Source organism: Lacerta agilis, chromosome 3 (genome assembly GCF_009819535.1).
Source record: "Lacerta agilis isolate rLacAgi1 chromosome 3, rLacAgi1.pri, whole genome shotgun sequence".
In the NCBI taxonomy this organism is placed as follows: Eukaryota; Metazoa; Chordata; class Lepidosauria; order Squamata; family Lacertidae; genus Lacerta; species Lacerta agilis.
Genome location: NC_046314.1, coordinates 81,037,123 through 81,056,151, shown reverse-complemented (window position 1 = coordinate 81,056,151; position 19,029 = coordinate 81,037,123). Strand labels below are relative to the sequence as shown.

Below are 19,029 nucleotides of genomic sequence, written 5' to 3'. Positions count from 1 at the left end.
CCTACTTGCCCACAAAAATGACATGCTTCTCCACAGGTGGGGCAAAGGACCATTTCTGGAGGCATATTGGTGCCTGGATTCAGGAAGACACAATGAGACACGACTTGAGCAAGGCAGCTACAGACTCAGGAGACTTTTGGCAGCCACAATGATTTCAAATGTCTGTAGAGCACACAGGATGATGAAACTTGAAGTGCAGGTTGCTACTGAGTGTGTGTGCATTTGCAATACTAAGGAAAGAGGGGTGTGTGCAGGTGCAAACCACACATGCAGGGCTCATTCCATCAGCCAACTCTATCGGGCCTCTTCTTTCGCTTGTCAACTGTAAGCAGTCATTCCAGCAGGCTGCCTTAGAGGAAGAAAAGGGAAGCAGGGCTCATTCCATCAGCTCTGCTGAATGGAAACCTCCTGCCCCTGAACTGTTTCCATTCCAGCTGGTCACTAAAATAACTATTCAACTTTTAAGAACTGGCATCCGAGTTTGCTTTTCCGCCTCGTCCCTCCCTTTTCCTTTTGTGTTGGGTCTTTCAGATTTCACACCTGCAGGCAAGGACTGTCTTGTCTGAACTGGTTGCATGCAAGAGACTTTTGGATGGAGAGCAGGGTACTAATGCTATAAATACTGGGGCTCCCTAGTCCTGCAGACACCAAACTGTGTCTCAGAGACAGGCTTGCTAGTGTTGTCTGTTTGGTGAGCAGCAGGCTTAGGTGATAAACCCTTCAGCTTGGGGGCCTGTTTCTCTGCCTTGTGCAACAGCACGCAAGGGTGGCACCGCCAAAATGATAACTGGCAGGAATGCAAGCTTAACTCCATACTTCACCAAGGTCATTAGTAGAACTGGTTTCCTTGGAATCCACATTGCCATTTGTGGTTTTGGGTCTGTGTACCAATAAAAAACCACCACGGCATTTACACCCTCTGTCTGGGCGAGGCCAGGTCTAGAATGGCAGGTTGGCATCTGTAAATGGTAATGGGGGGGGGGGGCATCAGCAGTCGTTTTCTTAGGCACGGAAGTCCGCACTTGATGCGGATCGGGATTCAAGACATTTTTGCAGAGCTGAGAGGAATAGACAGGAAGCAAGTTCTGGCAGAGGCGTACTGGCTGTGCTCTGTGTGGAAAGCGTGCATCCTCACAGTATGCTTTGGCCTTAGCTATTCTTTCCGACCATTTCCCTTCAGGATGACTAAATTCAAAGTAAAAGAGAGAGGAAGCTCTTCCATTTGTCTCTGCATTGTTGTTCTTCCTACCCCTGCAGTGCCTTTGCAACTAACAAGTCAGAACTCTAGCTTGGCCAGTGGACCCTGACCTGGACAACTTTTGATGAAGAAAGTTCACAGCTCCTTTTGTGTGCCACAGTCTGCTGCACTGGGAGATGGGGTTGGAAGATACAGAAGCCAAAACAAGAATTAAGCAGAAGCCAGAGTGAAGAGTTGCCAATGGACATGAGGGGCTCCCTGTCTACACATAGATCCCCAGTTTGTAGCTAACGGGTTCCCTCCATGTTGCTGGACTCCAGCTCCCACCAGTCCCAGCCAACATGGTCGACGGTCAGAGATGGTGGGAGTTATAGGCCAAGAACATCTCAAGGTGCAGAGGCTCCCCATCCCAAGCTTTTCTGTGAGACTTAATGGGGACAAAATACGTCAAGCTCATCCAGTGCAGGGGGCAGTGTATAAGCTAGATTGGAGTGGCCAACATATTCAGTCTCCCCATTCAAGCTGCTCAAAAAATCATGGACACTCCAGCTGGGCAGCCCAGTAGCTGAGTGAAGGGCAACAATTCACATGCTACTTCTAGACCAGCTAGCTATTTCTCAATTTTGAGGGGCTACCTGATCTAAAAGCAGCACATGAAAAGCTGCTATTATTATTATTATTATTAATAATATTATTATTATTATTTATTACTTACTGGATTTATATACCACCCTATACCCGGAGGTCTCAGGGCAGTTCACATAAAAAGATCACAGTACCGGTATATAAAATAAAAATAAAAGCAATAACCCAGTAATACCCCCCCCCCCAAAAAAAAGAGCCAGATTTCTCACTTAGCTGCTTGGTACCCTTCCCTCAAGAGGAGAGGAGAGGTCTCTGTAATGCTATAGAAATCACTATGTCAGCTTCCCATTTTCTGATGGAAGGAGTCTCTTGTGCTCCTTTTGACTTCACCAGCTCTCCCTAGCAAGTAAAATCACTCAAGGAAGGAGTGCCACCCGGCAGACAAAAATCAGAATAATAAAGAATCCTTCCACTCCAGTCCTTCGACAGCCGACAGCATCAGTAGACGGAGGAGGCTGATAGATGTGGTTCAAGAGCTACCAGCTGACCATTCCTGATTTAGATAAACCACCCGTGGTCCTGTGCGAGTTGCACTGAAGAAAACAAGCAATGTCACCTCCCTCTTTGCTCTGTCCCCCACCTCCGGTTCCTTAGCTAGAGCCTCACCTCCATGGTGACATTGTACGTCGATGTGGGTACGCACTCCAGCGCCTCGTCATTACAGCACCCTGCACACCTCATCAGGGGCACACAGGATGGCTTGAAAATGTATTCCACCTCGTCAGGGTATTCTTGGAAAATATCCACCATGGTCTCAATTGTCCTGCAGGCACTGCGCTCAAAGACCACCAGAAATGAGATAACTACAAAAAAACAAGAGGTGGGGGAGGGAAAGAAATTAGGAATTAAGAACATCTCTGTTTTGCACTGTGATCGTTCGTAAGCTGTTTCAAGGCAATGTAGGAAACAGGGCTGTGGGTGTGTGGATTAATGGCTCTGCACTCGGTGCTCTTTCTGCCTACTTTCCCATTATCTCATGGGCTCACTGAAACATGTTGTCAATAAATGCATTAGTTCAGTTAAAAAGCACTTAAACCCAAGTAGATACAGAGTAGAACAGGGGTTGTAGAAAAGCAAGATAGGGCCAAATCACTGGCAGGTTCAGCATTTGCCCGTTTGAATTTTAATGAGCTACATATTCTGAACGCATTTGCAAGGCAGAAACTAAAGCGAATCATGAGCCTCAGAAATCAGAGCAGATCTCACAGAGGACCATGGCAGACCTTATTAGAGCAGCATTCCCCTGAAACTAGTGGAAGTGGAATGAGGAGTTTGACGCACTCTGCTCAGAAACCAGTTTGCCAAACCCAGATAACTCAACCCAATAGCTCACCATATGAAAAACAAAAAATCCACTGCAAGTCCTAGACATTGAGCATTTCAGGGCCTCTCTTAAAAATTGGCATTTTTCACAAAATAAAAGGCAGCTGTTGGGGAGAACCCGGCATCATCTCCTAAGGAAGCACTTCTGCGGTGGGGATATTTTCCTGGCACTCATCACATAATGTTTCATCACAAGGAAAATGTGCTTTTCCCTTCAACTACAGTATTAAGCTTATTGCGATTGGCATGGAATCTGGAACAGCGGCTATGCAAGTTCTAGAGTCGCCTACTGGATATCTGTCCATCACTCAGGTAAACCCTTAAGGCAAAGTAAAGGAAGGAATGACCTGCCATTTTTCAAGCCTTTCAGAAAATGTTCAGGTTACTTTTTTCAGAGCAGTGCTCTCACTCCTTCCTCATTTCAGCACTGGAGTGTCTGTGTCCCAGGATATTCCTCCACCCCACCCCACCTGGCAAAGAGCAAAGAAGCTACCAGCACCTTTCAACAAGGCTGCTTCCATACATTACAACGAGACAGGATGTACAGTGGTACCTCACTAGACAAATGCCTCGCTAGATGAAAAATTCGCTAGACAAAAGGCATTCACTAACGAAAGGCTGACTCGCAAGACGAATTTTCCTATGGGCTTGCCTTGCAAGACGAAAAATTTTCGCGATTCCCCCCCCCCCCGTCAAACCGCTCTTGCCCCGTTGGTGCTTCGCAAGACGAAATTTTCGCTAGACAACAGCACTTGCAGAACGAATTAATTTCGTCTTGCGAGGCACCACTGTATATTGGCATGGCCTTAGCAAAAGTAATGCACTTTTCCGCCCCGCCCCCACATTCTTCCTATTTCTTGCGTTTCATGCTCTATACTCTGTGTGTTCGCAGGAAGGATCCTACCTGACTTCCAGTATTGGGGGGAAAGCCTTAGCCTAGGTCCAACCCGTCATCACCATAAGCTTTGATAATGTTACAGGTAGGTAGCCGTGTTGGTCTGCCATAGTCAAAACAAAATAAAATAAAAAATTCCTTCCAGTAGCACCTTAGAGACCAACTAAGTTTGTTCTTGGTATGAGCTTTCGTGTGCATGCAGAAAGAAGAATTCTGAAGAAGTGTGCATGCACACGAAAGCTCATACCAAGAACAAACTTAGTTGGTCTCTAAGGTGCTACTGGAAGGAATTTTTTATTTTATTTTGTTTTTGACTCTGATAATGTGTTTCATTATCCAGACCAGTTATTAGACTTGTGTCACCATTTTTTATGAATATAAAAGGATATGTTGCATTCCAACAGTATTGAAGACATGAAGAAGGCCACAAATATGTAGCTAGTAGAACAGAAAAGGAGCAATGGTGCACCCATTTCAGCTGCAGATTTTCCATGCTATACAAACATATGAAGCTGCCTTCTCGATTTCAAGTAGTTATACATTGCTTTACGTCGGAAAAGATCACAACACTGTTTTACATTAAAAAAAAACCAGCAAAGGTATGTACAAGCAATTTAAATTATAATTTTTATACCATTAGCCCATTGGTCAATCTAGCTAAGTATTGTTTTCACTGAACAGCAGTCCAGGGCTTCAGTTAAGGGGTTTTCCCAGCCCTAACCAGACACGCTGCAGACAGAACTGGGGACCTTCTGCATGCAAAGCGGATGTTCTACTACTGAGCTGCAGCCCTTCCCCAAGGACCTTGTGCATATGCCAAGAGAGAAAAACTTAACCAATTTCCACACACACAAATTTCCCAATGTCCCCAAGTGCTAAAGGTTCACAGCAGAGTGAACACTCCAAATACACTCCCAGCAGCATGGGGTTGTTCCTTCTTCCTCCAGCGTGCATTGTTTTTTTTGTTTTTTTGTTTTTAAAAAGCTGTTAGCAGGGCTCAGTTCACAGACACAGCAGATAGCATCTGACCCGAGCTTTCTTGCCTTCAGATCATACGCCTGTACCATATGCAGAGTCCCTGCAGTAGTGAGGTTGATAACCCGGTGTGATAACAAGCACAAACTGCTTGCATCATGGAAAAAAAAGGGACTCCAGTAAGCATTTCTGAAGAGTCCTGAACCTGTGGCAAACCTGCATAAAGGTTGCTCCATCGAAGCAGTGGAGGTGCAGGGAGGGGAGGGAGGGAAGAAAGGAATGTACAGAAGCTGCCAGGCTTTGAGCTCAGGGCTTCTCAATTAATTGTCAAAAGTTAATTCTCGGTCATGTGGAGCTGACAGTGCCACAGTGCTGCTGGCAGCAGGTATAACTAAGGAGGAGGCTCCGCCTGGGATTTCTATGGGCTGCCCTGCCTAAGTGCCCATTAAAGAGGCAGCTGCTCAGGAAGCAAAAATGCAGAGTACTGACTGGCAGTGCTCATCGAGGAAGTGCAAGCCCCTTCATTGCTTTCACCTCCCCCCTCCTTTCTTCCCCAGCCCTCTGCCCAGTCCAAAGTCTGGAATCAGCCTGTCATATCCTTTCTTGCCTGGTATGAGGCCACCTCCTTCTCCTTCCCCTTCAGAGTGACCTTAACCTTAAAATACAGCTATCTATAAACTGGAGAATTAAACAATTCAGTGCCTGGGAAACTTGCAGGCATGCAGCCAGACACGTAACCACATTGCTGATTATTCACACCTTTCCTAGCATGAGGCAGCAAGGAACCTGTTGGGGTAAAAATAATTTTTCTGCTCAGTATACAGTGGACCCTCCAGATACAAACTTAATTCATTCCCGGGGTCCGTATGTACCCCAAAAAGTATGCATCTAGAGGCACCACTTCTGCGCACGTGCATGGCACAATAGAGCACTTCTGCACATGGCGAAACCTGGAAGTATACACTTCAGGGTTTGCCACATTCGCAACCAGAAAGTTACGTTTCCCAAAGGTAATGTAACCTGAGGGTCCACTGCGTGTATATATATATATATATATATGTATATATGTGTGTGTGCGCACGCATACACACACACACACACACACACACACCAGTGCCAAGCAGCTATGGGCACAGGGACAGAGCATCTCAAGATCCCTTCCATCCATGCTGCAAAAACACAAGAGCCAGCAGGTGTGGATTTTTTAACAGAGTATGCATAGTGGTAGCAATTTACTGTGTTGATTTATCCACTGTTCTTACATGAGCAACCTCTTCACCCCCGATCACATCAAAAATTCATCAAAATCTGGAGGGCTGCAATTAATTACACAGGACAAAATGCGCAACTGAACATGTAATCTGCATATCACTCAAAGAAATATGCCAGGTGCCCAAATATAATTGATAGGCGTCGTGCTCTCCTTTTTTCATTCTGACATTTTCACCTTTAAATGGAAGGGGGTGAAGAGAGGGATTGCCTAGCCGCTAAGAATCGTAGAATCTCATTAGACAGCCACATCTACAGCACAAAAAGCAGAAATGTAAACCAGCCAGGAGCTTCCAGAGAAAGTGGCCTGACAGTTTCTATTGCCTACAATGAGTTGCATTAAGATGAGGAATAAAAAAGGGAAACTGTGTGAATATAAACAATTTTGAGAATTAGTGCTACTAAATTCTAAGATATCAATCCCAGATGGCAGAATCAGGCAGCTTTGTGGAGAAAGTGATGCACAACTGGAAGGAGAGAGCATGTGTTGTAGAGTCCCTCATTTGTGGCTACACATACAGTTGCGGTGGTTTATATATAGTGCATTATGATAAATTTCATTATTAATATAGCAGAGTGAATCTGCAGGTGAGCTTTAAATGCAGTTGCCTGAATCTAGCTCAGTGACTGTTCCACATCTGCCTACCACTTATATTCATCTGTGACAATCATGACAATGCATAGTGATAAAACACACTGTCACAAGAGATTTCCTATAGAAGCTGCCGCTTTAACTGGCTGCTTCTTGAGCATCTGCACACAAGAGGCATGTTCCACAGTCTTTAAACAGCATTTGAAATGTAATTAGGATAAACCTACAAAACCAGGAACCTGCTTTTGACAGCAATGCCAACTTGGCTGGACAGTTTCAGTACATATCATTCTGTAGATAGGCCTAAAGCTAGAGGATGAAGGAACCCAAACAATTGCTTTGTGATAGAATAGGATCAACGATGAACCACAGCTTGAGCCTCTGCTGCCACTGCTCAACATAAAGGGCTATACAATTTAAAGAGCAATCACAGCAGCCAGAGGTTTCCCTTATATACATACTACAGGGAGGAAGCATTTGCCCTGAAAGCAAACGTGGTTTTTTGGATTCTCTCTGCATTGGTCCACACATTTCAAAGGTATATAAATTCTAAATTCTACCTCCGCTGTCAGAGGTAATATGTCTCCGTATACCAGTTGGTGGGAATCACAGGTGGGAAAGTGGATACTGGCTGCTGATTTCCCACAGGCATCTGGTTGGGAGTAGGAAGCCAGACAAGATGGGCCATGGGCCTGATCCAGCAGGCTATTCTTATGTCTGCATGTTCTTATGAGGTCTGATCTGGCCCTGTGTGTGGAGCTGCCCCTGTCTCTGTCACCCACACAGGGACAACCCAGGACCTGCACACGTACAATCCTAAGCAGCATCGGCCTAAATAGGTCCATTGATCCTCCATAGAAAATTAACAGATCAACCCCACGACTTTGGCCTACCCACACAGAGTTGTATACATACAGGCTCCACAGGTGGTCAACCCCCTTGTGGATAGCAGAAATTAAACCTGGTGCACTTATTCATGTATAGGATTGCGCTACAACTTACTGTACTCCTAAATCATGTGGACTGACAGCTAAGTGGTAGTTGGCCAGGAACAATAAAATACAAGTGGCTATCCCCAGAATAAATTATTTTAATCAATGAAGACCAGTGTATGCCTAAGCCCATATGCCTAAACCCAGGGGAACAAAGTGATCTTTCATCCTCAAACCAGTACATGTTCTGTGAATATTAAGGAATAGAGGCTAAGCATGAGTACGCAATAACTGGGAAGAGAAACTCAGAATTCCGGTCCTACTCCTTCGTCTAGAACTCAACGATTCTCCTCCCATTTAGTTAAAACAAACCCAGAGAGTAACAAATGTTCAACTGTCCCACCAGGAAAAGAAATCCAGCGACAATATAAAATGGGTCCGTTGTTACAAACTTGCTCTCCTATAAGCCTCTGGCAATGCTCCTCTAGTTTACCCAGCCAAAAGAAATTGTTGCAATTGGTAACCGACTGTGGCAAGATGAGAGGCTGCCCCCTGGTGCCCTGCACTAAGAACAGCAGCCAGTGCCACTCCCTGAGTGTCCCAAAGTAGGCAGGTGACATTGCCATTGCAAAAGTGGTACATTGCAAAGCTGGAAAACAGCAACTTGGAGATCTCACTGTGGGTGGAGACTGCACAGCCTAAAGGTCCAAAGTTTGCATCATGTATTGTTAAACTGAGGTCCTCAGAACTAGGAAGTAAGTCTTGCTGAGGTGATTCAGTCACCTATCAAAATAAAGCTCTGCTCTCTTTACTCACTAAATCCTCCTCTGGCTCCACCTCTTCACCCAATGCTATTCCTGCCTCCAGCATCTCTCATCCTTCTCTTTTATGATGCACAGACATGCAAGATATAAGATTTTTGCAAGGAGCTGGTTGCTCCCTCTCTCTCAGAGGCTTGTTGTGAAAAGCCTGCACCCAACTTCCAGAACAAGACCTAATTGCCCAGCACTTGCTCAAAGTCTAATGACCAAGCGATAGTCAACATGGTGTCCGTCAGATGTTGTTGGACTGCAACTCCCAGCACACCTCAACACTGGCCAAGCTGACCACAGCTGACGAGAGCTCTAGTTCAAAAACATCTGGAGGGCAGCACATTGGGTTCCCCTGGTTCAGAAAGCAAATGCATTCAGACCCACCACCACTACCCTCCAAATCGGTATAGTCGCAACATCCTGACCCCAGACGTGACTGAATTGCCTGTTCCAACGTCCATAACGTCAGACGCACCAAGGAACTTCCATTCACCCTTTGCCCATATTCCCAGCTATATTGGACTCTGAACCCCAGCAATGTATTGACTGGAAAAGTTCAGCCCCAAAATCCTGCCTTGTACAGAACAACTGTTCTAAAAACTAAAACACGCCCACACACCACCACGTGCATTTCCCCTCCTCCCAAGACACTGACAGTGCCATTGTGTGCAGGTTTCCTCCAAAGTAAACCCCACTATGTTCAAGATAAGTATGCCAAGGTTGGCAGCATTTGAAAAGATGGCCACCTTCTGATAAGTTTCGCTGCTGCTAAGGATAGAGAGAGGAAATTGACTGGAAAATTATCCCCTCTTAATTCCCTCAGGTTTGCCAGCGGCATGATCTTTGGAAGACTGAAACGCTGGTTACTAGTTTGGTGTCTTGCTTCTGTGTCTGAACAATACAACCTGGGTCAAAGGCTTGCCAATGGGAAAGATGCGCAGCTGCCCAGTGTTAACAAAAAAAAATGCCAGACCTTCCACAGAAACCATGGCAAATTCCTCTGTACTTCTAGAAAGGGTTGCTGAGAATGTGGGGGGGGGCATTAATTTTATTTTTAATTAATTCAAATTAAAACGCAAGCATCCTAGAAACTGAAAAATAAGCTGCAGACAATATGTTTTATAGGGTTTGGTAAAACTCAGGGTTTCACGCTGTCTGTGCTCCAAAACAAAACAATATTTTTCTTAGTTGGGGCAATTTTAATGGGGGGGGGACAACAAGCTGGGATATATTGAAGCCAAGGCAAGGTTAAATCTGGTCATTAACTGTTCAAACTGTATTTCCCATTCCTTCCTTTTAATATGTGTGTTTGATTCCCCACAGTTTATACCCATTTTCCAGAAGGTGGCAGCATTAATTAGGCTCCCCCCCCGCCACCACCCAGCAAATGGATCCACCTCCACAACCTGTCATCCTTCTCCCATAATGAATCTGCACCCACCATGCCAATTAGGGGAGGAGAAGGAAGACTAGCCACTTACCCTCACTCTGTTGCTTTTCCCCATCTCCCTGGGCAGGAGCAGCCTGCGAGAACTGTGAAAACAAGAGAAAATTCATCAAAACTAAAAATGTTACATGGAAAAATACGAGAGAGACATTGCATATACCTTTGTAAAACAAGAAAATCCTTAATAAAAAAATATTTAAAAAACAACAACACACACACACAGTAACACTGTTAACCTGTCTCCAGAAAGAACGCTTCTAAACAAGAGAAACAAGTTGCTTCCCAGGACTCTACAGCAAGGCAAAAGCAAGACACCATTTTAAATGGTCATGGCTCCCCCTGCAAAGAATCCTGGGAAGTGTAGTTTTTTATGGGTGCTGAGCATTGTGAGGAGCCCTAGTCCTCTCACAGAGCTACAGTTCCCAGTGATCTTTAGGAAGAGAAACTGATTGTTAAACCACTCTGGGAACTGTAACTCTGTAAGGGGAACAGGGGTCTTCTAACAACCCTCAGCGCCCTTGACAAACTACATTTCCCAGGATTCTCGGAGGGAGGCCATGATACTACAGTTATGATAAAGTGCAGATGAGGCCTGCCATAATTTGTGGCATAATTACAAAAATGTTGATGGCAAAACAGTTGCAAATCCGCAATTCTTCTCTTCACTGGGAAAAGAGACATCCTCAAAGGAACGTGTCTGAATTATCAACTGAAATACTTCTGGGGTATGGCAGGGCTGTGTGGAATTCTTTCTTTCTTTCTTTTCATTTGTGGGGCGTATTTCTCCAGTTTCCACACTGAAACACCCACAGAGACCCTTCTCTTTCCCTCAGACGGGAAGGAAAGTGGGCTTCAAATGCCATCCATCAGGGCAGAGGGGAAGGCCTAAAAGAGCCAAGTTCCACAGGCCCCGTCCGTGAAAGGAGGGGAGCTCAGGAAGAGAGATCTCACAGAAAGCTCTTCTGTGCAGGGGGAAGCAAGAAAAGAACAATAGAATTAACTGAATAATTATTAAACTATAAAAACACAACAAGATGGAAGAAGTAAAATACTGAGATCACACATGGGTGGAGTGGGGGGCATGTGGGAATCTATAATATTATTTATAATATAAATTTTCTAAATGTGTTGTAATTACATATAGCAAAAGGAAGCCTAGAGTAATTATGTATATTTTAATTTAGGTAATCTATGTAATAGGCTTATGTTAGAATACGAATATGGATTTTGAATTTGATGCTTGTACTTTGTTTCTTTTTGGTTTTGAAATAAAGAAGAAGAAGAAGAAGAAGAAGAAGAAGAAGGGGGTGGGGAGAGAAAGAAAGCTCTTCTCCCTGTCACTTTAACAGGCAACAGAAGTGCAACTAGCTGCTCTCAAAGGCATTTCAGATTATTAAGGTCGAAACACAAGAGAGCGAAGCTGAACTGGGGAGCGGGGTGGCTGAGGAGAAAACAACATTGGTGACCTTCTAGCGCTGACATGACAAATATGCCACGAGATTTGTACACGTCCCTGTTCCATGGAAAGTCAGTAGAAGGTATTTCGAAAAGGAGCCTGCCTGCTACAAAGCACTCCTGGAGCAGAACGCAAAAGGGAGCTGGCAGAGCCATTAAAGGGTCCACAATAAAAAAAAAATCCCCCTTCCTAGTTTCGTAACAGGATGGGCATGGCGTGATGCGAGGCAAATTCGGAGCAGAAGTGTCCCTCAGGTTGGAGACTCTACCTGTGCTACATCTGCACATGAGTGGTGGCTCCTAGCTAGTCTCAGGGCCAGCATGTGGTGTGGTGCTTAGCGTTAGACCAGGACTTGGGAGACTAGGGCTATAATCACCATCAAGCTCACTGGGTGCCCCTGGGCCAGTCACTTTCTCTCAGCCTAACCTACTTCACAGGTCTGTTGTGAATATAAAATGGAGGGAGAACATTCATGCTGCCTAGAGCTGCCTGGAACAAAAGAGGAATATAAATATAATAAATAAATAGTCTTAAATGCAGCATCACAAAATGTTGGCTTGTTTCCCCACAGGTCTTTGAAATTAGATGTCCCATTAAAATCGGGTAAGTGATAGTCCTCACCATCCCTTCAAGTACTTCCATCTTTTTTCTCAATCACTCCATCGCAAACAAGCACCTATCTCACATCTAACCTGCCCAAGATATGCTCTATAGTTCTTGTTATCAGAGAACTGTTTAAATGGCATTCTTTAAAACCAGCTCCTTTCTCAAGTGCTCAAATACTAAAACCCTTAGGAAGTCACTAATAACAGTCCTGGTTTTCCAGCTTAGCCATTCTCTTCACTGGTGTCTATGTGTTTTGGGGTGAACGTGTGGCGTATATATACAAACAACACACAATTTGCAGGTTGCACGTTTAGACAACAAATTAATTTCTATAGCTACATGAATGGAAATTTAGCCAGAACAGTGAAGAAGGATGGCGCAGGTGGACAGCAGGTAGCCATATCTATATGCAAGCAGTTCGCACATTTATTTTAGAAAGAGTAATGGGGGTTTAAAACTGAGGAAGCGGGGGGGGGGGAGTATTCACATATGGTTTATTTTCCCCTTCGGTTTGCATTTGCTACTGATATGCCTCCGAGTCTCTCTGTTTCTGTCCCAAAACTTCAAGGAATTTGAGTGATGCTTAGTTTCAAATCTCTTGAGTTACTCAGCCAAGGTCGACAATCCAGTTTCAGTGAGGAGAGAAGGCCATCAGGCCATTCCATTAGTGTCAACAGTCCTGATCTGCAGATAATGGATAAGAACCCACAAAGGTGGCTGCAGGAGAAGCGAGAGGAAAGCACCAGAAGATGCCCGGCCTGTGCTCTTGAACAGCTTGGCTGCTGAACTCACATTTACTTCCATGGAATCTAAGCAGCCGAAACTGTGTGCTGGCCAAGTGGACAGAACCACCTGTTTTTAAACAGAAAGAAAACTCACAACTGGCTGGCTTCCTTAGCAAAGGGAGCTTGGTAGTCGACAGGCTACAATGTTTACGAACGGAGGAAGATTTCCATTCAAAAACAGGGAGCGGTTTCTATCCCAGTGTGAAGGTGATGACGACAACAGGTATAACCATGATTTGGGAGGAAGAGGCCACACCTGAACCCCAGTAACCAACCAAGGCCAGCAGGCAGCTGGAATATACTCAAAAGAAAAGTTGCGTCCGAGGCCTCAGATGCACAGCCTGCAAGTGAGATGGCAAGCTGCCACAGCTGTCAGGCAGGTGTCCACCCACCTCGCCAGCACCGCGTATCGCACGTAGACCTTATGAGCAAGCATCAAGTGGCAAGCTGTCCTGGGACTCCTCCAGTTTATGATGGAATACCACACCTGCAGCAAACGTGATCGCATGCACCTGTTCCCACATGAGTAGGCAAGAATACAATGCAGGCCAAACACATTCAGGGCCCTAGTGAAAGAGCAAAATGTCTCAGCTTGCCATCCTTTATTTCCTCTTATTCTTCTTTGGGAGATTCCGAATCAGCTACAAGTTGCTCATTACTTTTTAGCTAAAGTTGCCTTTGAGGTACTTTTGTGTTGTTTTTCAAAGTCCTGCTAATTTCACTTGAAATAGCGCTCTCTCACTTGCTCCCGCTCCCTATCTTCAATGTTCAAAACAAAACAAAAATACATTAAGCCATTGATGTGGAACCTGCGGCCTGCCATGTGTTGTTGGACTCCAAATCCCGTCAGCCCCAACCAGCAAGCCAATAGACAAAGATGATGGGAGCCGTAATCCAGCAACACGTGGAGAGATACAGGCTCCCCATGCCTGGGCTACACTATTGCTTACAACACTTTGCTCTGCTAAAACCTCCAGTTTCGGAGCTGGCTGAAAGGCCGCTAGAAATCATTCCAGACAGCAAATGGAGATTTACTCTGGGCTGTTGTTTTTTTAAGTATGTGTTAAGACGAGACTGAATACTGCTGATTAACAGAGATCAGATGTATTACATCGAGGTATTCTCCCAAAAGGGATTGCCATCTATCTCCATTGCTCCTGTAACGACACACTGTTGTTAGCCATCACGTACAAATTTTCACAGCATTGCTCATGCCGTTTGCCTTGGGATCGAGACAGCCTCTTGGAGCTATTTATACAGCAGTGTCACCTTGAGTCTATATCAGAAACATGAAGGTGCTTTGCTTGCCTACACTGCTGAATTATGTTCTCCGCTGTTGCGACTGGGCAATCCTCAGCTAACCAAAGCAGCGGTGCTTCGGAGGAGGGCAATTTGTCCCCATTTACACCAAATTTTTCTCCATCACGGGGAAGACACTAAAGGGGGGCGGGATCCTTCCGAGGGACAAAAGGGCCTAGTGCCCTTCTGAAGGTCAGGCTGCTTCCACCCATCTCCTTTGCTGGCTTGGGGTTTTACTCATTGTTTCTATACTATGGCTATCTTTCCATCTCACTTCAGAGTTTCCCATAAGACAGATTCTGCCTTAGAGCATAGATAGAGCAAACTGGGTACAGTACTAGGGAAAATGCAGGTCACCAAGAAAGACTCTCTTCTTGAAACCACTACCTCCTGCTTTTACAACAAGGTGCCCAGTTCCAGTTTGAACCAAGGAAAAGGTTAATCCAATAAATTACACACACACACACACACACACACTTTACTCCTTCACACCACAACTACCCCTTTCCCCCTCCCCCTCCCCAACCCCATCCCCCTAATCTCCGCAGCCTCATTAAAAGAGCTTTGTAACTGTTTAGGACTGGAACAAACAATCCAGCTACTTTGGAAGGCCCCCTGGGACAGGAGTTAAAACCCTTTCCATCTCAGGCGCTAAAAAAGTCTTCTCAGAGGTTTCTACTTAAGGAAGAGCTTTGCTCTGCAAAATCTCTCTCCTTCCACCCCCCCCCCCCAATTATGCATACAAGGGGAGAGAGGCCAGTAATCCAGGCAAGTAGCAAGAGAGGGATCTCTGAAATGGCACATTAAGAGGAGAAAGAGAGGCTTGAACTGTTCAGAAATGACAGGAATATTATCAGAGGAGCACTGGAAGGGGAGGGGGGGGAATCTGCCTTTTGCTGAGAATACTTGTTGATCCTGGTGGGAGGTGACCCACTCTGTTCCTTTCGAGCTTAACACAAGGAGCTGGGAGGAAAGCCCTGTCCCCGATGTGGCCTGATCAACAGCAAGAGGCTAGTGGCTGCAAGATCATTAGCAGTCTAGTCACAAGCTCTTGTCCCCTCCCCCCTCCCCTCCTCCTCCTCCTCCCTCCGCGTTTGATCTTTGCCTGATCCCACTGGAAACACATCCTGGGAAGTTGCTCCAAGGCTTGTTCACTACACCTAACTTAACATCAAACCACACTAAGTAAGGTGATGGTGGAAAGGGAAATGCAAGATGCCAGTTAAGTAAAAACCAGGACAGAATAGAACTGTCCAAGGTCTTAGACGGAGCCTAGATCCAAATGGTCTTTGAACTAGGGCAAGAAAATCAACAGGAACATGAAGTACCCAAATTCATAACTTGACAAGTTTGGAGCAAGTCATGTAACCCTCTTCCCACCATATCCTGACCAGCGATTTCAGAATTGGCTAATCGTTGGAGTGGGCAAGGAGGTGGGGAATGGCTACTGACTGCACCAATATATGTCTATATGTATCTCCTGTGGATGGAAACCAACACCTGTGGTACCTCTGCCAGGTCACTGACTTGCAGGTTTCCTAGCCTCACTTCACAGCCTCCGTCTGTGATTAGTAAATGTTCTTTCCCTTGACCAAAGGAGCCTTATCACAGCCCGGCACCTCCCCTTTTGTGCTCACTTAAAAGCACAGAACTCAGATTCTCCTCCCAACCACCACTTCTCCCTCAACACATCCAGCGGCAGGCAGGTGTGTGTAGACAGAACTGCAGGAAGTTGATAAATATAAATTTATCAATTTCCCTTTCCCAGCAGAGACACAGCTTGCCAACGATGTGAGCTTCAGCTAGCACTCCTATTACTCTCCTTTACTATAGTTCCATACAATCGACCCAAGAGACTGTGCAGTCTTCACAGCCGAGCATCCCGTCACCACACCTCCCTGGAAGAAAAGGCATCTCTGGTTCTCCCTAATTATCTCAATCTATCTACACTCAACTTTTCATTCACCTCTTTCACTTCACCTGCAGGACCTCATATTTAAACAATGCCATTTTAAGAGCACTTTCCAAAGGGAGCATGGCCATGATATCACACTGCCTTGCTGCAAGGCTCCCCCAAAAAATCAGAGCCACGTTTCCCCATCAGGCACAGCATAATCTGCTGGTGTCACTTGAAGACAAGTGGCAGGCTAACAGGTTAGCAGGAAAAGCATGTGACCCCCCTGGCAACAGGACATCTGAAATGGCTCCTAAGTGAGGTCTTACATTTGGTGCTAAATTAAACAAATGCAGATTCATTTTCCTATGACACACTGATTCTCGCATGTTGTTGCAGGGGTGGTCTGTGCCCACACTGACCTCCCCTAGAATTTCTCAAGACAAACGGCAGAATAAAACTTAACGTACTAATTATGACACGAATCTCTAGGCATCAGCACACATGAGCCACCACAACTGGAAAATCTGTCTAAACTCCGATACCCAACTCTAGACTCTCTCTTTTTTAAACAAGGAGAGTTAAACAAAAGTACGATGAAAGAGCAGGATAAAAGCCCTTTACAGTATATATTAGGAGGAATGGGGCGGTCTTCTACAATCAGAAGTACCAATAAACTGATAGAAGAAAAGAGTTATGAGGGCAGAACAAACTTCCTACTTATGGTAGCTCAGCAGAGCCGTTTATTTTGAAAATCAATCTGGAAGAAATACAAGGATCCATTTTGTGGTCTTTGATCTCTATTTGCTTTTCCAAGCCAGGAATTTTGAACTCCGGTCAGCAAACCTGCCTCCACCTAAAGCAAACAGGCCGAAACAGCCGCCACCCCCCTCCCCATTTTGCAATGTCAGGAAGGAGAGAGCGTTTGTGTGTGTGTGTGTGTGTGTGTGCTGATGCAAGAAGTCAGCGCGCTCAGCTGCCTCCCCGCTCGGCGATCGATGACGACGCAGAGCCTGTGTCGTCTTCACGCCTGCTTTTCCAACTCCTGCTCAACTCCGCAGACAGACAGAAGGGAGGGCAGCCCAGCAGGAGCCGTCTGGGCAACGTGCGAGGAAGAGGAGGTCAGACCTGTCCTCCTGGGGGATCCGATCCCGCGCCTCTCTTCTTGCCACAGGCCCCGCGCGCCCTGTTCGCGCGAACGCCAGCAGTAAAAACCTACACGCCTCTACCCTGCCTCGCTCCCGGCCTTTTGTTGGCAGCCGCAAGCGGCGCAGACACCGCATGTCCGCACCAGCGCAAGCCGAAGGCGGCTTGGCGCCGAGGAGCAACGAGGCACCTAGATCTGCCCTCCATTTGCGCCAAGGCAGCTTCCGACACAAGCGCGCGCGCGGATTTCTTTCTGGTCCGGCTGACGATCCCCTGAACCCCCGCGACGCGCCCTCGCCGCCAACCGAGCGTGCAGCGAGCAGGCCACGCGGGGGCAGGAGGAAGGCTTCCCCGCCGCCCCGGATCCGCCCGCCCGCCCCCTGCTTTACCTTGGCGTTCTGGAAATAGAGCAGCGCGGCCAACCCCCAGTGCATCCAAGCGAGCAGAAAGTTCATGATTCCTGGCGCGAGGCAAAGAGGAGCCGGAGTAGCTGGTCGGAGCCGCGCTGGCTCGCTCTCTTTAACTCCTCTTCTTCCTTTTCCTGGGGCCGCTCCGATCAAGGAAAGCGCAGGGGTGGGTTGTAGGGGGAAGGGGGGAGACTTCAGTCTCTGGTTTCACCCGTCCATAAGCCCGGCTCCCTAGGCGCCCGAGACGCAGATTCCCCTCCGCACACCTCTCGCTTTCTTTTCGGCTTGCAGAAAGGCTCTCGGGGCTTCCTCGGTTCGGATTCGGAGCCTCTCCGCAGGAATCCCACCAGATTCGTCAGAAGGTTCTGAATTGTAACAGATTTCCAGCCGCCCACTCTCTCTCTCTCTCTCTCACTCCAACCCTTGGTGGCAAGACACCACACGCGAGCGTGCACTGCACAGGCACACACACACACACACACACCAAAAAGAGAGAGGGGGAAGCGAACAAAGTTTGCGCGAAGTTTCAATGCATTTTCTCTCCCCCAGGTCTCTCGAACGCACGCGTGGGCTCGGATCCTGCAGCCGCAGTCGCGGGAGTCGCTGCTTCCAAGCAGAAGTGGTTGGGTGGTTTGTTTCGTGCTGGGTTTGAGGGGGTTTCCTCTCTCTCGTTTTAGCACCACCTTCGGGGCCCGGGATCGCTCAGCCCAGTTCGATTCGGGACTCCTCTGCTAGGCGTGAAGAAGAGGAGCAGAAAATGTTTCCCCTCTTTCTTTCCACTTAACCAAAAAGAAAAAGAAAAAAATCCAAGTTGCTTAGCGAGGAAAGCGAAACCTCACAGCCGATCGTGGTGGTGGAATAAATTATTAGGCGAATAGAAAAAAGGAATAGCAAATCCTAAAAGCGTAGGATATAGGGAAGATCGCTCCTCCTAGCCTGAATCTTTTCTTTCCCGTTCTTGTGTCTTTCTTGCCTTCCTTCTTCTTTTATTTCTTCCCTTTCCCGAGGGAGCCTGCACTTTTCGCTCTCTGTGCGTCCGTGGCTCCCTTTCTCTCTCTCGATTGAATGTCAGGCAGCAGCAGCAGCAGCGACGTTCTGACTGGTTGGCGCGCTCGGTGAGCTTTGCCTCTCGCGACTCTGCTCGGAAAGAGACTCTTTTTCAGGCTCCGTAGTCCCTCCCTCGCCCTCCTCCGCGCTCCTCCCTCCTCCTCCCCCCCACTCCCTCCCTACTTATGACACTCCGTACTTGTCACCTGGAATTAAAAAAGACCCTCCTCTTTACCACCGCCCGCCTCCCTCCGCTGCACACGCAGATTCTTCGGCACATTGAAGGTTGAGCCGGGAATCC

At 46.7% G+C, this 19,029-nt stretch overlaps 1 protein-coding gene across 5 annotated transcripts in view; it reads right to left on the bottom strand.

Annotated features, from left to right (window-relative positions):
- Positions 1–18,801, bottom strand: part of VEGFA (vascular endothelial growth factor A) — a 30,502-nt gene extending 11,701 nt beyond the window's left edge. For 2 of the 5 annotated variants that reach the window (XM_033144536.1, XM_033144537.1), the window contains exons 1-3: positions 17,664–18,798; positions 10,123–10,174; positions 2,450–2,646 (exon numbers count right to left, since the gene is read on the bottom strand). In XM_033144536.1, coding sequence (XP_033000427.1) covers positions 2,450–2,646; positions 10,123–10,174; positions 17,664–17,729 — 315 coding nt within the window. In that variant the 5' untranslated portion in view covers positions 17,730–18,798. Of the gene's footprint in view, positions 1–2,449; positions 2,647–10,122; positions 10,175–17,663 lie in introns of all 5 variants that reach the window. The other 3 variants (XM_033144539.1, XM_033144535.1, XM_033144538.1) reach the window with 3 other exon arrangements.
- Positions 18,802–19,029: the final 228 nt, after the last annotated feature.